This window comes from Phyllostomus hastatus, unplaced genomic scaffold, assembly GCF_019186645.2.
Source record: "Phyllostomus hastatus isolate PE091 unplaced genomic scaffold, TTU_PhHast_1.1 phas_scaffold_1066, whole genome shotgun sequence".
In the NCBI taxonomy this organism is placed as follows: domain Eukaryota; kingdom Metazoa; phylum Chordata; class Mammalia; order Chiroptera; family Phyllostomidae; genus Phyllostomus; species Phyllostomus hastatus.
This window is the reverse complement of record NW_025334004.1, coordinates 20,141,274-20,160,949: the sequence shown is the minus strand read 5'-3', so window position 1 is coordinate 20,160,949 and position 19,676 is coordinate 20,141,274. Positions and strand designations below refer to the sequence as shown.

The 19,676-nt window shown below is 36.9% G+C and overlaps 1 protein-coding gene across 8 annotated transcripts in view; it reads right to left on the bottom strand.

The window, feature by feature from the left end:
* Positions 1-19,676, bottom strand: part of ADD3 (adducin 3) — a 125,636-nt gene that overhangs the window by 28,020 nt on the left and 77,940 nt on the right. For 7 of the 8 annotated variants that reach the window (XM_045854019.1, XM_045854016.1, XM_045854020.1 and 4 more), the window contains one exon: positions 2,254-2,474. In XM_045854019.1, the coding sequence (XP_045709975.1) occupies positions 2,254-2,448 (195 nt within the window). In that variant the 5' untranslated portion in view covers positions 2,449-2,474. Of the gene's footprint in view, positions 1-2,253; positions 2,475-16,225; positions 16,244-19,676 lie in introns of those variants that run through there. The other variant, XM_045854022.1, reaches the window with a different exon arrangement.

Here is a 19,676-nt window from a genome sequence, read left to right as displayed (position 1 = left end):
GAAAAGTTTGTTGTGTTAAACATGGCAGGAAGACAAAATTTTATACTTTCACAAACAAGATTTTATTTTTTAAAGATTTTATTTATTTATTTTTAGAGAGAGGGGAAGGAGGGGAGAAAGAGAGGGGGAGGAACATCTATGTGTGGTTGCCTCTCATGCACCCCCTACTGGGGACCTGGCCCACAACCTAGGCATGTGCCCTGACTGGGAATCAAACTGGTGGCCCTTTGGTTTGTAGGCAGGTGCTCAGTCCACTGAGCCACACCAGCCAGGGAACAAACAAGATTTTAAATTCACTAGCAAAGATCTAGGGAAAAAAATGATCAGTCCACAATTTTTTCAAACTTACTTTGTTACTCTCTGGGCTTAAGATTATCACTCTTGCTACATGAATATGAAAATAATCTATATCTATAGATCTATATATATCTATATAGATCTATAGATATATATCTATAGATCTATATAGATATATATCTGCCCTTTCCCATTATTTTACTAAATTCCCAAGGAGTAAGTAAAATTGATATTTTTAAGTCAAGTTATAAATGAACATTCATAAGTATTAAAATATTAGATAATCTACTCAAAGCTATGCTGCCTTTAAGTTTAATGGGGAAATTATAAAACAAAAACCCTGGCATGGAAATGTAGTTTAGTATACTTTCCTTTCAAACTTTACTGTTAGAATTAAACGGTCCTTTTTAGAGCACTTCCCAAAGAAATCTCAATATTTAATAACCCTGAACAAAATCTGAACTGCATCTTATTCTTTGTTACTTTATATGTTACATAATCATTTAGCTGATATGTTTGATCTTAAAAGTGGGGTTTCTTTAGAAGAGGAAATGTATCTATTTTGATCCAAATAATTAACATGTCCTTCAACTATTTCTAAACACAGAAACTCAGGCTTGCATGAAAGAAGGCACTTACTCCCTCATGATGAATTCTCTGGTTAATCTCTTTTCCATTGGGGAAAGGGTTTCTTTCAGGGTTTATTCATTAAACATTCTTATTTATTTATTTTTTTAGAGAGGGGGGCAAGGAGGGAGAAAGAAAGGGAGAGAAACATCGATGTGTGAGAGATACTTCGATCTGCTGCCTCTCGCAAGCCTCCAAAGTGGGGACCCAGCCCGCAACCCAGTCCTGTGCCCTGACGGGGTATCAAACCAGCGACCTTTCGGTTTGCAGGCATTCAATCTACCGATCCACACCAGCCAGGGCTCCTTCAGGGTTTATTTAATGGGTAGCTTTAAATTTAAGCTAATTTAAATTCCTCCAAGCTTGCATTGTTTTTATAACTTTCACTTGCTTTTATCTAGGCCACTGGTATAGGAGAATTACTCAGAGTGGAATTCCCCTTTGGCTTTGGACTTAACCTCTGTGATTAAATTCACAAGGGCACAACAAAAATGATTTACCAGGGCCACCCCAGGCAGTTCTATGCCTTGGTGCTTATTTTAGTACCTAAGCTGGAAACCTAATATAACCCTAACCTGGGCATCATGTGTCTTTGTGTGCTGAACTCTGTCTGCCTTACGGAGCCCATGACCTTCATTATGAATAAACTTATGAATTAATTTTGCATTTTTAAGATTAATTAAGCTGTTCTCTCATTTTCTATCATTTTTATGTGACCTCTACAATTCTACTAAGGGTAAGAAAACTAACAGATCACTAGAATATGATTCGTAAAGTCTGGATATTACTGTGCAGACAGAATTTTCAGCTTGTGTTGAGGTTAAAATCCACTTTTAGAGTAGTTAGTTTGGCGTGCCTGAGCCTGCATTAGGTGTTATGTAACATGAGGCTGCCAAATCACAGACCTCAAAACCTTAAGTCTTCCTACGCTGCTCTGAGTGTCAAGGTATCCAAAGGTAGAAGAAAATATGGGCACGAGATGTACCTAACTCCTTCCCTAGTTTCTAATACACTTCAGTCACGGCTTTCATTTCTTCAGAGATATTCAGTCCGAACTGAGCATCCCTGAGCACAGGACAATCTTTTCCCCTCCTTTAATGAAGCACTATATTCAGAAATCACACAAAGAAAATTTATACCACCAAGACAATACTAGTTTGTTATTAAAGATTTGCAAATTAAATATATAAAGTAGGTGTGCATTTTGCTTCTGCAAGAGTCACTCTTCCTGCACCCTTCTTCTAAGCTGAGACTTAAGATATCTCCTACTTCATTATATCAAGGTTTCCGAAGAAGAAAAATTATAGCCTTTGAATTATTTCAACTCACAGGACTTTGCAAGATTTGAGTAACTCGCTTCCTCTGTTCCATCATATTGAAGTCTTGTCGTAGATCAGGAGACATGTTCCTCTCCCTGATGTACTCTGGGTCATTTTCATTGATGCGGTCGAAATACCTCTCTTTGTGAGGCATGCTGGGAGGAGGAGGAGTGGTGATCACGTCTTGGCTGGCATCTGAACTCATGCTTCAAGCCTGCCGATTCCCCGTATCTGTATTAATAAACGCAAAGGACATTCATGGTAAATTCGTTATAAAATTCAAATTTTACATGGGTCTAGTAGAAGTTTTTCCTCCCTCAGAGTTATGTTGGTAGCTTTCTTTAAAACATACTTCTCAAAAAAAAAATACTAGAACAATTTTTTAAAGTAAATATATCTTAGATTATAACACTAAATCAGAAATTGATATTTTCAGGGCTAATGCAAATGTGTGGTTCTATTATAACCATGTCATCAACTGCTATTGAATTTTTAAAGAAATTGCTATTGAAGTGATCAAAATAATACAAAAGTAAAATGCCACATCTAAGACGGCAAATTTTCACAGTGAGTGCTCTCAGTAGAGCCCTTCTCTCTTATTCATGATTTTATGTTAGACCAAACTTTAGTCATATTTAATGGCAACTACATTTTGTAGTGAATGTAATTTACTAACATGAGAAAACACAGCTTTAAGTTTTTAAAATGACTCAACAACTTCCCAGGGAAAGTATGGGAATGAATAATGTTGCTAACCTACGTAACTTCAGCAGACAGTGCTTCAAATCCCAGTAAGCAACAATGAAAAGCTATTCAGAAAACACACGAACTGCTGATTCATCTAATTATCATGATTATCACTGATACTTAGGACTATCCTTGATTTTATGCTAGGGAAATAAATTCATCCAGGCTTTGCCACAACTGAGCACCTAACCAACTATAGGTGGATCAACAGGACAGTCTTATTAAATGTTGTTGAAGTCACCTAGCTTGGTGCTTTTCAAATTGTCTGTGGTGACTTTCTCTAATTTGCTATGGGCCAATATTTCTGTAAAATACAAAATTATGCATTTAGATGTCTTGGCAATTGTCAAACTGAAAGAAGTTTCTGAACACGTAATACCATAGTCTGTACTTGTCACAGACAGTCCGGTCTGCAGACTGGCACTAGATCCTGAACCACACTCAGAGGAACAACACAGCAGAGGGTAACAGCCACTGCCAACCAAAGGAGTGCCTCCTTGAACTTTCAGACGTGAAATGGCAGTAAGCGTAGATCAAGAAAGAGGGAGACCACTGACTGGTATATACATTCCTTTCCCTAGCTGTGCTTTTGAACTGAGTATAGAAAATGCAGACATGCAACAAGGAAGAAGGAAACAAACAAAAAAAAATTTTTTTTTAAGATTTTATTTATTTATTTTTTAGACAGAGGGGAAAGGAGGGAGAGAAACATCAATGTGTGGTTGCCTCTCAAGTGCCCTGACTGGGAATCGAACCAGCACCCATTTGGTTCATAGGCCGGTGCTCAATCCACTGAGCCACACCAGTCGGGGCAGAAATTGTAAAAATGGTTTTGCTTAATTTTTTCCTACAGGTGGTGACTTTCATTCATGCAACCTTTTCAATATAAATGATTGGGTATCAGAAAAACCGTTCTAACTACAAAATTGTATTTTTAAGTGATTATTTGTCTGGTGAGAAGAATCACTTCATAACAAGGGGAGTTAAATGTACAACATCCAAGTACTCTTTTTCCATTTACGTTGAAAACTAAGGAGAGAGAAGTTTCTGGGGAGCCCATAACTGCAAATTCTTCACCACCTCAAAGTCCCAGCAGAACACTTTTCTAGAGAGATCCAGAAGGGAAAGGCAAAATAGGTCATGTTCATCTTATGGGTCTGAATCCCTGATAAAGACCAGAGACATTTGGTCTCAGCTTTTAAACACAGTAACAACCAATTTGTTTCTAATGAGATAGTCTTCTGCCTTGACCCAGCTTAGCCCACAGAAGCTAATGATATTACAAATTCTTGCATAAATTCTTATCCTGGAAGTGTAAACTCATTCTGTTAAAAATAATTTTTGCAAAACACATTAAAACTGTTTCCTTCTTGACAATGTCAATCTCATATGTAACATCCCATAAGTTACCTAAATTAGTTTAGTGTACTACACACAAAATTCAGGAGATGTGGTTTAAACACTTTATATCACATCACTTTAATAAAGTTCTGACTTTGTGACTAGAAAGCAACTAATTAGTGAAGGAAATATAAAACACAAGCTTCTACATAATTGAACCTTCCACATCCTAAGCCATTAATTAAAAAATGGAGAAAAAACACAAGAATGAGTGTGTGACAATTAAACATGTCTTCACAGGTTTTTGTTTTTTCTTTTTATACAACATCCACTACTAATGGAATGACCTTAGCGATATTATATATTATTAAAAAATTAGGTTTTGCTGTACTGTGATTTGTTTGGCTTACCAACCTGTGGTCTTTAGCATTATCTTGCTATTATCCATAAATGTGGTACAGAATACCAACTGTAAAAAAACTTTTCTTTTTTCATATCCAGCTGGGTAGTCAGAAGTCTAGAGGCCTAACCAACCTTTGGAACCTTACTTTCTTAGAAGCTGTTTATGCCAAGCTGTCTTTTAAATGGTCAAGTATAGACTAAGTGAGTACTCAATAACTGGGATACCACTTAATAAAGAAATTGATTCTATTTTAGTTTATCACAGTAGGCCACTGGCTTAAGTCATTTTTAAAAAGTCAGTCTACGAATATTGCCTTCAGTTGGATTCCACCTAATCCTCAATTCCAAAAGCACTATTTAGCTTAATGGAAAATAGAGTTAGATAGCAAGCTTGTATCTAACCAAATTTCTGATGTTCACAAAATAACTTCATGAAAACACAGCAAAAAGTAAAGAGCTGTGGTGGCAGATTCATTTCATTGTCCCAGCATTGGTTTAAGAAGCTGATAAATGAAACATTGATAAGTAAAAGCCTATAGTGTGAAGAACTCTTGACGATGAACACATTTTTCAATGAGTATGGTAAACAGAAAGATACATCTAACCACCCATTTTAATAATAAAAGAACATACTATATGTGTATAACCCTTTGTAGTTTATACCATCTCTTATATCTTTCTGATTTTACCTTTGCAGCTACACAATGAGATAGAGGTTGATAATCGAGACGTTCGGTGAATTAAACATCCCGCCCCAATTCACACTGCATATGTCTTAGGCAATATTCCAAGTCACAATTTTCTGTCTCCTACTTTACAATGACACATACTATTTGACATATCATAAAACACAAGCGGGCTACAAAATTTTTAAGACTTTTAGTCTACATTCTGTCCCAAATATTTAACAATTGGAGTTTATGGCATTTGTCAAAAAATGAGGAAATGACACCAAAAAAGGGAAGTAAGATTAGAAATGACTCAAAACACTGACCTTTTTAAAACTTCAAAAACTCATTATTTAACTTGGCCTTTTAAAACACGAAGTTTCAAAGTTTTATGTACTTGGAAGAAGAATTTGGAGTTTATAGAAAGGGTACAGAATAAGGAATAAGCGTAGCAACTTCTCATTTAAGTATTGTTCTATACATAGATGCCGAACAGTAAGAGTTTTACACAGATGTTAAGCCAATCATAAGCACAATTGATTATCTGCAATTTTGTACACCAAGTACTACCTATTGAACTGTGTTTCAAGCCTTGAAAAAATTTAGGATCCACAACATTATCTGAACATAAACAGAACTCGGAAAAATGTGGCAGAAGCTTGCAGCATTACTTATAATAGCAAAGATAATGGAAACAACCTAAGTGTTGATGAATGAATGGATTTTTAAAATGTGGTATATATACATGACAAACTATTATATTATTATTCAGCTATCAAGAGAAGGAAATCCTGCCCTTTTCAAAAACATGAATGGACCTCAAGGGCATTATGCTAAGTGAGATACCTCAGACGGAAACAAACTTGTACACGAAATGTTCAAAGCTGCACTTACTCACAATAGCCAAAAGGTGGAACCAACCCCAATTCCATCAACTGATGAATGGATAAACAAGAAATGTAGTATATCCACATAATGGAATATTATTCAGGGGAAGGAAGAATAGGGAGGGAATGCTTAATGGGTACTATATTTCTGTTTAGGGTGATCTAGTGCGATGACTACACAGCATCGTGAGTATGCTAATGCCACTAAATTGTACACTTTGAAATGGTTAAAATAGTACACTTTATGTGATATGTATTTTACCACTATAAAAAACGAACTCAGAATGTATCACAGACTTCATTGTAAAACTATAAAACTTTTAGGTGCCAGCTGGGTAGCTCAGTCGGTTAGAGAGGTGTCCCGATATGCCAAGGTTGCAGGTTTGACCCTCAGGCAGGGCACATGCAATAACCTACTACCGAATGCATAAATAAGTGAAACAATTAATCAATGTGTCTCTTTCTCTTCCTCTCCCCCTTCCTAAAATCAGTGAATAAAATTAAAACAACAACAACAACAACAAAACTATAAAACTCTTAGAAAAAAACATAGGAGAAAAACTTCGGATCTAGGGCCAGGCAAAGAGTTCTTAAACTTGACACCAAAACATGATCTGTAAAGGAAAACTGATGTATTGGACTTCACCAAAATTTAAAATATTTGTCTGCAAAAACCTGTTAAGAGGATGAAAAGACAAGCTACAGACCATGAGAAAAAATTTAAAAACCACGCATTCTACAAAGGACTAGTGTGTATAATACTTATATACAATAACATTTTAAAGCTCAGCAGTTAAAAAAAATAAAACAACTCAATTAGAATATGGGAAGAACATACATAGAAGAAGGTAAATAAGCACATAAAGTAATGTTTAACATCATTAGTCATTAGGGAAATGCAAATTAAAATCACAAGATACCACTATACCAGTAGCAGAATGGCTAAAAAAATAATGACAACCCCCGAAATGTTGGAGAAGATGCAGAGAAACTGGATCCCTTATATACATTGCTGCTGGGAATGTAAAATGGTATAGCAACTCTGGTAAACAGTTGGCATTAAAAAAAACAAAAACCTAAACTAAATATGCAATTACCGTATTACCCAGCAATTACACTCCTAGTCATTTAACCCAGAAAAGGGAAAACATGTTTTCCTATCAAAATACAAAAATCTACACGAAAAATTTTTATAGAACTTTATTTGTAACAATCAAAAATTGGAAACAATCTAGATGTCCTTCAACAGGCAGATGATTAAACTACAAATATTATAAATACAATAAAAAGGAATGAAGCACAGATACACACAACAGCTTGCATGAATCTCCAGTGAATTATGTTGAGTAAAAAAAAAAGCCAATTATAAAATGTTATATAGAGCATGATTCCATTTATATAATGTTTTGTTATAATGTTGATAAGATGCTGTAGGAACTTAACTCTTGTTTATGTAAATTAGCTTATGGTAAAATTGGTTTTGTTATATGTCATTTTGCTTAAAGTCGCAGAACCTATTGACAATATCAAGTGAGGACTTACTGTATTCTTTAAATTAGAACATTATAACAGTGGGGAACAGGCTGGTGGGTGCCAGGAGTTTGGGAGGGATACAATTAAGAGGGAGGGAGATGGGTGTGGTTATAAAAGGGCAATAAAATACTGTAAAAAAAAAAGGCATTTAATGTCTACTATTGAGATTTCAGCATTAGTCTTTATAAGCCAGAACCAGCAAGTAAAAATATTAACTCAACTGCTAGACTCAAATCTTTGCATTTCTACCAACTGTTGTGTGACAGAACGGCCATGGAGTATTCATTCAACTAACATTTGAGCATCTACTAAGTGCCAAGTCCTACTATGTGGGGATACAATGGCAAATAAGACAGTCCTCCCTATGTAAAGTACATAGACAATTACATTATACGGGTACCACAACCAACTGTAAGATAAAGGGACTATCTCAAAAGATGCTTCAGATTTCCTGATTTCTTATATCCTATGATTCTGCTGAAGTCCTCTGACCTATTCCCACAATGAGGCAGATAAAGATCCTTGATATGGGTTAGTATTCTTAATAGCTAGTAATTTTCTAACAATAACTAGGTATTCTGTACTTTATTGATGGGTTATTATAGCATTTAAAAACAACAATCAGTCACTGGGCCCTTACTATGTGCTAGCCACTGGACTTTACATACATTAGCTAATTCACTCCTTGAAATCCTATGAGGCAGGTGTTACCTCCATTCTGCAGGAGGAAATAAAGTCACTGAGCTGGTGAAAGAGCTGGTAAGTGCTGCACCAGGGACTTAAATCTAGTCTGTAGATCTCTACAGCCCATAATCTTAATCACAGTCCACACTGGAGGGTAGCAATAATTTCTTTTATTCCTTTTTATAAACTTTTACTAAATTTATTGGGTTGGCATTGGTTAATAGGGTCATATCAATTTTAAGTGTACATTTCTACACTAAGTCTGTATGTTGCACTAAATGCTCATCACCCACAGTCAAACCATCTTCTGTCACCATATATTAGGCCCCCCACCCCCTTCCCTCTGGTGACCACTACACTGCTCTCTGTGTCCATGAGTTTCAGTTTTACACCCCACATATGAGTGCAATCATATGGTCCTTAGCTTTTGCTGACTGATTTATTTTACTTAGCATTATATTTTCAAGGTCCATCCATGTGGTTGCAAATGGCAGAATTTCATCTTTTCTTATGGCTGAGTAGTATTCCATAGCATATGTGTACCGCGTCTTCTTCATCCAGTCCTCTATCAAAAGACACTTCAGTCAGCTCCGTGTCTTGGCCACCGTAAATAATGCTGCATCGAACAGAGGGGTGCCTACATCTTTGCGAATACCTGTTTTCGAGTTTTTTGGGTAAACACCCAGGAGAGAGATTGCTGGGTCATATGGTAACTGTATTCTTAATTTTTTTGAGGAACTGCCAGACTGCTTTCCCTAGTGGTTGTACCAGTTTATGTTCCCACCAGCAGTAATTTTTTTCAAATGCCAATTTCAGCTATTCAGTATATCCAGCTAGTCAGCTATCCAGACTTTACCCAGGCTAAAAAAATGAATGAATGAATGAATGAATGAATAAACAAAAGAGTAATTTTTAAAATACCAGAATTATCATGGCTTGGAAGGGAGCGATACATCTTCACTATACTACCTCACAAGAATAAATGTTTAAGTGAAGTATTAATAAAGAGTAGATTCTAGTTCCTAACTCTGAACAACAAAGCCTAACAAAAATATCTTTGGCTTCCAGGTGACGTGTTGAACAATTCAGTTTCTGGGCTCCTTCTCTTTAAAATTAACCAAACGCTATCTGTTTTAATACCACTACTGTGCACAGTCAGGCTTTCTAGAACTTCAGAGCAATATAAACCAGTGAAAACCAGTATGAACTCCATTAAAGAAAAAAAAATTAGCCTTTTTAAAAAAGATTTACCTATTTTTAGAGAGAGGGGAAGGGAGGGAGAAAGAGAGAGAGAGAGAAACATCAATGTGCGGTTGCCTCTTGCGAGCCCACTACTAGGGACCTGGTCTGCAACCTAGGCATGTGCCCTGACTGGGAATTGAACCAGCAACCCGTTGGTTCGTAGGTCGGCACTCAATCCACTGAGCCACACCAGCCAGGGCAGAAAAATGAATCTTATATAAAAGTAATATTATACAACTTGTCAACACTATGGGTTTCCCTCTGGCCAATGCAGATTAGAAACAAGACATCAAGCATAAACAAAATTCTAGACACAAATAGATGAAACAGTCTAGAACAGTGGCTTTCAAACGTTTTTAAAACGGCAATCAACAATAAGAAATATACTTTATAATATAACCACATATAATACATGTGATATATAACTAAAATAAATTTATGACTTACTATGTGGTACATTCTGATATTTTCTATTGTAATCTATTGCATTTTTAAAAAAATGTGGGTCAAATTGATTCATGATCTATTAATGAGCCATAACCCACAGTTTGAAAAACATTACCCTAGAAATTCAATTGATGGTCAGATGGGAAACAGAAAGGAAAAGAGGTGTGTGTGTCTGTGAGACAGAGAGAGAGAGAGAGAGAGATGGTGGAAGGGGGAAATGAATATGTGCTAGAGAGGTAGAAGATAAATGATTCCTTGAGGTATATCTCTATTTATAAATATATATATATATAACTTCCTTGATATACAAATATATAAATTCCTTGATGCATACACACACAAATGTTTATGGCAGGTTATAGAAATAATGTCTTAGTGATGTGGGATAATTAAATTTTCCTCCATATGGACACTTAGAAAGTGCCATCTGTATAACTCAATGTCAGATGTTTTCCCCATTTTTCCTGACTCTTGTCTACTTCTAGTTTAATTGTCTAGAACTCTTTGCTCATGTTTGTAGTCCCCACAATGGCAGACTACTCCATAAGTGGCGGCTGAATTGAATTACTTTACTACATCGGAGATCCTTCCAAATCAATCTGGTTTGCATTATTTCTAGGCTAGGAATGGTAAAAACAATCTTATGAAAAGTTACTACTTAGAAAAGTCTTTCCAAACTTAAAATTCTTGGCAGTTTTAACAGTTTTCTCTAGAATACAAGCAACGAGATGGCTGTACTTTCAAGTACCAGGCTTAATGTTCCATATTGAAAACAATAATCAAAGATATGCCAAGACTTCAAAGCAGCATATTTGGTAACAATAACAACAACTTGTTTACCGAGTTAGAATTTTTCTTCATGGAAGTTACTATAAAATTGTGAAGGTATTTCAAGTTCTAGAAAACAAAATGGACTCTGCACAAACTATGACAAGCCACATCCTCATACTGACCAGTGGGTTTTTGTTCATTTTAAATTCTAAAAGGCACGAACTACTTTCAATTGCTAGCCAAATTTTTATATACAACTCACATTAAATTGATAGATCTGAAAAAGCAGATAAAAGTCAAGGAAAATGAAAAAAAAAAAAAAAAGAAACAAACTGGCATTGAGTAGAACCGAGCAACAGAGATGATGCTTTCTAAGTGCCCAAAGGAAGAAGACTTAATTATCCCAAAGAGCACTTATTGCTATAATGGCTATTGATTCTGTGACAGCTGTTTTGGAATATTTCATACTAGATTCAGGGATCACATTTTACTGATGAGAGGAAACGATACAGAGATGTTGAGTGATTTTTCTAAAGCTACAGAGCTCAAGTATCATACTGCTTTAAAATCATAATAATGACATTTTACTACCATTACCATATCAGTCACAGATTGCTCCATGGCCAGTATTACTTATTCAATGAAATATAAGAAAAAAGCCAGGTCCATTGCACATAGTTTGTGCAAGTGTTTTGTTTTTACTTAAAAAAGAATTTTTTTTTATCCTCACCTGTGACCTTTTGGTTTATAGGTGATGCTCCAACCAAGACACATCATCCAGGGGTGTGTAGGTATTTTATAAATACCACTGACTGAGAGGAACAGGGTATAAGGAAGGGCTAAAAATTCTCGTGTTTATTAATGGACTTAAGGTTAAGATTGTCTGTCTGTCTGTCTAGGATGCACAAAACACTATATGTATGAGGTAGTTGTATGGTACTGGTTTGTTTGACCTAAATACCCAAGAAATACATTTTCTTTAAGTAACTAGATTTTTAAGGATTAAGAAGCAGGTACTAACATATTACTTTCATGGATGTGCCTTCCCACTTAGACTTTTTGAAGGCTTTGAAGCAAAAATTAAGAGAACATATAGTCCAAACCCCCTTGTTTTCTAGATTAAATAACTAGTAAAAGAAGTCTTCATAAAAAGATATGCCCAAGATTACACACTTGGTATCATCAGGGGTGATCTAAGTTCTCCTAGTTCAGGGTTCTTGCCTGATAAAGTGTTACTTTCTCATAATTTACCACCTTGTAACCTTGGTCTTCCTTTCCATCAGTACATAGCAAACCAGATAAATAAGATACATAAGGACAAGGAATATTAGGAGATGGGCAGACCAAGGAATTTAATGAGGCAGGCAATATGAATATCATAAAATACCATGGAACATTCCATACAATTTTGAGTTGCAAACAGAAAGGAACTATATTGATCCATACAGGGTGAGGGCCCATAAATTGGCTCAAGTCCACTTGAAAAGACCACAAATGGGCAATGGTCACTATTTTGGAAGTTTTAACTGTTAACCTAAGGAATGACTACTATGTCTTAATTAGAATTCATCAAAATGACATTGGTTGTGCCCTGGGTAATAATAAATGATGTTCAAGCTTACACTTTTACCACTCGAGTTAATATGACATCATTTTAAAAGAGTTGAGGGCCTTTAACCCTCAGAAAAAGACTGTCAGCAGCATCCCCCACTTCATAGATAAAAAACTGAGGTTTATCAGAAAATTAAAAATGGAACTGCCTTTTGACCAGGCAATTCCACTGCTGGAACTATTCCCTAGGAATCCTGCAACACCAATCCAAAAGAACCTATGCACCACAATGTTCATAGCAGCACAATTTACAGTAACTAAGTGCTGAAAGCAACCTAAGTGCCCATCAGTAAATGAGTGGATCAAAAAACTGTGGTACGTTTACAAAATGGATTTCTATGTAGCAGAAAGAAAGAAGGAGCTCCTACCCTTCACAACAGCATGGATGGAACTGGAGAGTATTATGCTAAGTAAAATAAGCCAGGTGGTGAAAGACAAATACCATGTGATCTCATCTATGAGTGGAACCTAATTCACAAAACAAACAAACAAGCAAAATACAAACAGAGGCATTGAAATAAATAACAAACTGACAGTAACCAGAGAGGAGGGGGGAGAGGGATAATGGGGGAAAATAAAGGAAGGTTCATCAAGGGACATGTATAAAGGACACACGGACAAAGCCAAAGGGGGTAGGTTCACAGGTGGAAGGTGGGGATGGATTGGGCAGGGGGGGGCATGATGGGGTGAAAATGGAGATGACTATACTTGAACAACAATAAAAAAAAACAAAACCAAAACAAAAACCCCCTGACGTTTAATAATTTGCCTCAGATAACCAAATATTCTTCAAATATAGAATTATTCACAGTTACAGATCTTAATAGGTATGGAAGAGTTGACCAAAAAACATGGAATGGCTTAAAGGACAGTCATTTCTCAGAAGTATATATAGCCATTACAACCTTGATTATGGCCTTTCTTTATTGTGGCGCCTGGAAATACGGGATCACAATATCCAGCACCAAAATATACATGGTAAATGTTCTTAAAGTAGTAAAATTAAAAAGCCTTGTATGGCTATAAAACTAGTATAAATGTAGAAACTTAGCTCTCTTTGGCCTACTGCCAGAATCTTAAGATTGATCCAAATCACTCTTAAATATCTGAACCCTTGTTATTGTTTTGAAATGACTTCTGTTAAGTATATATTTAAAATAAAAGTATAAATTCTAAAATTCAATTTAAAAGTCTATGAAACAATGAATCTACAGTTGATTAGTGAAAGATACAATTAATCTGAGCCTTAGTTAGAAATGTAATTTAAAGGAAAAAAATACCAAAATAAAGAAACAAACTAGTAAGAGTAGCAACAACCTATTCCATTACTAAGTGTTCTTTACTTAATGGAAGTTGACAGGTGGATGGGCATGCATTAGAAAAAGAAAAGAAAATTCAGTTGGAGGGCACAGCTATGAGAGTATTTTGGTGTAACACTGCTCATTAAGATAATTCTTTTTTACTTCCGGCCAAGATGGAGGCATAGGTAGACATGCAGTGCCTCCTCACACAACCAAAAGAAGGACGACAACAAATTAAAAAACAAAAAAACAATAAGAACTGCCAGAAAATCGAACTGTATGGAAGTCCAACAACCAAGGAATTAAAGAAGAAACATTCATCTGGACTGGTAGGAGGGGCAGAAATAGGTAGCCGGGGCAGAGAGGACTTGTGGCAAGGCAGTGGCTGGAGGACCTGGGTGAGCGAGGCGGTAGTTGGAAGACCAGGCAGTCCCACATTTGCATTCAATTAAACTGGAGGAACAAATGGGGAGCAAGACAGACTGCACAACCCAGGGTTCCAATGCCAGGAAATAAAGCCTGGAAACCTCTGACTGAAAAAACCTGTGGGGGTTGCGGCAGCAGGAGAAACTCCCAGCCTCATAGGAGAGTTTGTTGGAGAGACCAACAGGGTCCTGGAACGTACACAAGCCCACCGACCCAGGAATCAGCACCAGAAGGGCCCAATTTGCTTGTGGGTAGCACAGGGAGTGACTGAAAGCCAGCAGAGAGCCTAGCAAGTGACACTGTTACCTCATGGACCCCTACCCCACATAAGCACCACAATGCAGTGACATGGGTTGTTTGCTCTGGTGAACACCTAAGGCTCCGCCCCTTATTATATAACAGGTGCACAAGACCCCCCCCTCCCCAAAATGGCCCAAATGAAAGAGTAGATCAAAGCTCCAGAAAAAATACAACTAAGCAATGAAGAGATAGCCAACCTATAGATGCAGAGTTCAAAACACTGGTAATCAAGATGCTCACAGAAATGGTTGAGTATGGTCCCAAATAGAGGAAAAAGTGAAAGCTATGAAAAGTGAAAGAAAAATATACAGGGAACCAACAGTGAAGGGAAAGAAACAGGTACTCAAATCAATGGTTTGGACCAGAAGGAAGAAGTAAACAGTCAACCAGAGCAGAATGAAGAAACAATAATTAAAAAAAAATGCGGACAAGCTTGGGAACCTCTGGGACAACTTTAAACATTTCAACATCCTAGTCATAGGGGTGCCAGAAGGAGACGAGAAGAGCAAGAAATAGAAAACTTATTTGAAAAAATAATGAAGGAGAACTTCCCCAGTCTGGCAAGGGAAACAGACTTCCAGGAGGTCCAGGAAGCTCAGAGTCCCAAAGAAATTGGACCCAAGGAAGCACACACCAAGGCACATCATAATGAAGTTATCCAAGATTAAAGATAAGGAGAGAATCTTAAAAGCAGCAAGAGTCATAGTCCCATAAGACTATCTGCTGATTTCTCCAAAGAAACCTTACAGGCAAGAAGGGGCTGAAAAGAAGTATTCGAAGTCATGAAAGGCAAGGACCTCCATCCAAGATTCCTCTATCCAGCAAAGCTATCATTTAGAATGGGAGGGTAGATAAAGTGCTTCCCAGATAAGGTCGAGTTAAAGGCCCTTAACTAAGGCCCATCATCACTAAGACCTTATTATATACGAAATGTTAAAGGGACTTATCTAAGAAAAAGAAGTTCAAAACTATGAACAGTAAAATGACAACAAACTCACAACTATCAACAACTGAACCAAAACAAAAACAAACTAAGCAAACAACTAGAATAGGAAGAGAATCACAGAAACGGAGATTACATGGAGGGTTATCAGCAGGGAGGGGGAGGGAGGAGAAAGAGAGAAAAGGTACAAGGAGTAAGATGCATAAATGGTAGGTACAAAATAGACAGGGGGAGGGTAAGAATAGTATAGGAAATGTAGAAGCCAAAGAACTTATATGTACGACCCATGGACATGCACTAAGGGGAGGAATGCAGGTGGGAGGGGGGGTGCAGGGCGGAGGGGAATAAAAGGGGGAAAAGTAGGACAACTGTAATAGCATAATCAATAAAATATATTTTAACAAAAAGATAAACTTTTTTAGCAAACATGAAGAATACATCCTGTACTTGTACAACTGGAACATGGTAGTAATTTGATACAACATACCATACATTGTTCAAAATTTAAGTGCAGAACAATAAGTACAAAAATTTCAAGTAGGTGCTTGCTAGATCAGTATTCAGAAGGGTGATCCAAAGACTAAAGGCATTCACTGCTGGACAAAGTAGAGGGTGAATCTAACGGTTTTCTCACTAAAGTACCAATGACTGATAAAGAATATTTATTGATCAGCATTACCTGTTGCAAGGAGTAATGAGCTGGACTTCTGTATTTGAAGAGTAGGTGGTGGGGAGAAGAGAGGCAATTACTTGCTTAGACATTGGTAGGAGTAGAAGTAATATTCACTAGTATCTTGAAAAAAATTTGTTAAAAATTTACCAATGATAATGGCCATGCAAGGGGCAAAGTTACAAACTTGAAAGCGTATAAAATGTTCAGAGGAAATATATTTTCTAAAGTCCAAACTCAATCATCATCTAGATTTGGCTCAAATTGTTTGCAACATGAATCATTTGGCAAAGCAAGTATGAAACTGATTTTTCAATAAACATATGAGGTCTGTTCAGAAAGTATCCAGCCATGTGCTATGCACAATAGACACATTTATTGAAGATACAACATACAGGAAACATTGTACACAGGACAATGACACCTCAGTCCCCTTTAAAGGAGGAACTTTGGGACCTCACACAGTTCTCCCAGTTATCTCTTCCACTGTTCAAACACTTTGCAAAATCCTTTGTTGGAATTGCCATCAGCTGCTGGTCATATTTTCCTGAATCTCATCGACAGTCTGAAATTCCTTCCCTTTTAAAGGAGATTTTAGTTTTGGGAAAAGCCAGAAGTCATAGGACATCAAATATGGGCTGTAGGGGGGCTGAATTACCTGGACGATTTGATGTTTCATCAAAAATCTCCACATGAGACGTGATGCATGGGTGGGTGCATTGTTGTGATGAAGCTGCCAATCACCAGCTGCCCTTAGGTGCGGCCCTTGGTGATACTGCATCTCTCAATCGACTGAGAACATTGAGGTAGTACTTCTTATTAATTATTTGGCCTGGAGAGGCATACTGCTGATGAACAACACCTTCCCAATCAAGAAACACAATTAACATGGTCTTGATCTTGCTGTGACTTTGCTGTGCCTTCTTTGTGCACGGAGAACCAGGCGACTTCCATTGGGACGACTGGGCCTTTGTTTCTGGATCACAGCCGTAGACCTACAAGTCATCCCTAGTTATGACATTCTTGAGGAAATCTGGTTTGTTGGTAGCAGTTTGAATCAAGTCTTTAGCAACTGCAGCAAATTATTTCTTCTGCTCTGGTAGCAGAAGTCAAAGAACAAATTTTGCAGGATGAATTTTGCCACGATACATTTCATGCCAAGATCCTGCATCAAAATATCAGACACAGTAGTGTTTGGAATCCCCAGATCAGCTTCTAGTTCTTGCACTGTCAGTAACCGATCTTTGTTTATTGCAGCCCAAACACATTCAACATTTCCAGGTGTTCCACTTGTTGCAGGCCTTCCAGAAAGTGGATCATTTTCAACAGAATCTTGACCATCGTGGAGTGTTTGCGCCACACTTTATTTGCACTGCACTTACTGCATCATCCCTGAAAGCCTTCTGAATCATCTGAATAGCTTCCGTGGAGGAATGTTCAAGCTTAACGTAAAATTTGATGCGGATTTGTTGTTCTACTTTCTCAGTCATTTTGAAGGTGATGGCCACACAGTACACATGCTCACTCAATGGCATCTACAGCACCCACTGACTAGTACAGTGAAGTCTTCATTGCTCACGCATGCACATTCCAGCCCACTCTCCTTGGCTGCCAGGTTACTGCAATGTCCCACAAACTATTCTCATTATATAACAATGACTGGACTTTTTCTGGACAGTCCTCATATAGTCTTGCAAATGATGAACAAAACAATCAACCAGAGAGGCAATCCTTCACATATCTTGCAAAATAAAAAACCACATGCCTTGGTGCCTTTACCCACCTTTCTACAAAAAATGATGAATGCTGTATATATATTCCCTCAGGCATCATTTGTCTACAAGATAGAGTTTTTGGAAATAGTTGGGGAAAAAACAAAAGGAGGAATTTTTTTTTTCCTAAGAGAAAGTTGACAAAGACAAGTGGATTGATTATTCAAATGTGCCTCTCAGACATTTAGTTTCTGTTATTAAGTCCCCTGGTATCAGTGAAATTAAAAAAATTGAGATCCAGGAAACTATCCAGAACTTGACAACTCATGATAAATGAGAGGTTTCAACAAATGGAATCACTGGAGATTATGATTTTTAAAGAAAGATTCATTGCTCTCAATTTCTGGAGAAACGTTATGGCTTTGGTTCTTTACTACTTGGTACATAGTCCTTCTGGGCAAAAATCTTTTTTTATTTTTTTAAAGAAACATTACTCTCACATACTTCATGAACTACAGTCAATTTAATTATTTGTCCAGCACTGAGCATGAAAATTTAAAGCCCTTGCTTTTGACATTTTCTTGAGAGTAATGTTTGAGGTCAAATTCACTTTACATACTACTGCATATCTACTCTAGAAACCTGGGGAACTTGCCAAAGTGAATATCAGAATACAAGTAATACAGAAAACTTCACTCCCTGAAATTCCAATCTCACATCTATCTATTTCTCAAGGATTTTTGAACTCAAGAAATTCTGGTTCCTAATTCTGAAGATATGCAAACAATCCTGCAAAGCTCATTAGTAAAAAGGAGTTGAGTTTTGCAAAATAAACATTCGCCCAAATGGCCAACGTAGAAAATTGATTTGTTTCTATGGACCATACTTCTAACAGGTCCATCCCTAATGTGGTCATTGTGACAAGTAAGGGACTGGAGGGAGGCTGGGAGTGCACAGAAAATATCAGGTAATACTGCTTATATTAATAACTACACAAATGTATACCAACAAAATGTTAAAGAAAACAGGGTTCAAGTAAGTTTCAAGAGTACATCTTGCTCTATTTCAGGTATTCCAGTTAGAGATTCTTGGCTTTAATGGCTGCAACTTATAAAATGCGGCTGTAAAAGTTAATCCAAAAGCTGTAGATAATGCAATACATCATTACCACAAAGAAGTTTGGTTTCAAGGAGTTCTTACCTTCAGATTTTAGCTAGTAAGGAAGATTTCAAGGTCATCACAACCTCATCTGTCCCTCCACCCACCCCTGGAAAGTCTAATATTGAGCCATGAAAAATGCAACTTACTAAAGCACAGAAAATAGTACTTGGAAATCACTTTTTAAAATACTACCTGCCATTTTAGAAAAACTGATAATAATTTTAAAGTGGAAGTCCATGAAAAGAGATATTTATCAACCTTGGAAATCTGTTTTTGTAAAAACAAACACCCGCCCCCCCAACCCCCGGAAAACCCACTTTGGTGAAATTAGCTTTTACAAATGAATCATTTTTGGATCTACATACAGTTCACTATTATATACTGTAATGTGTTAAAATCATCCCCTAAAATGTCATTACCTCAGAATGTGACCTTACTTGAAAACAGTCTTAATTTGTAATCACATTAAGATGAGGTCATACTGGATTCAGAGAGGCCCTAAATATTGAACAATGACTAGGGTCTTTATAGGAGAAAAGTGAGAGAGATGTGGACACGTGAACACAGAGGAGACAGATACACGGGAA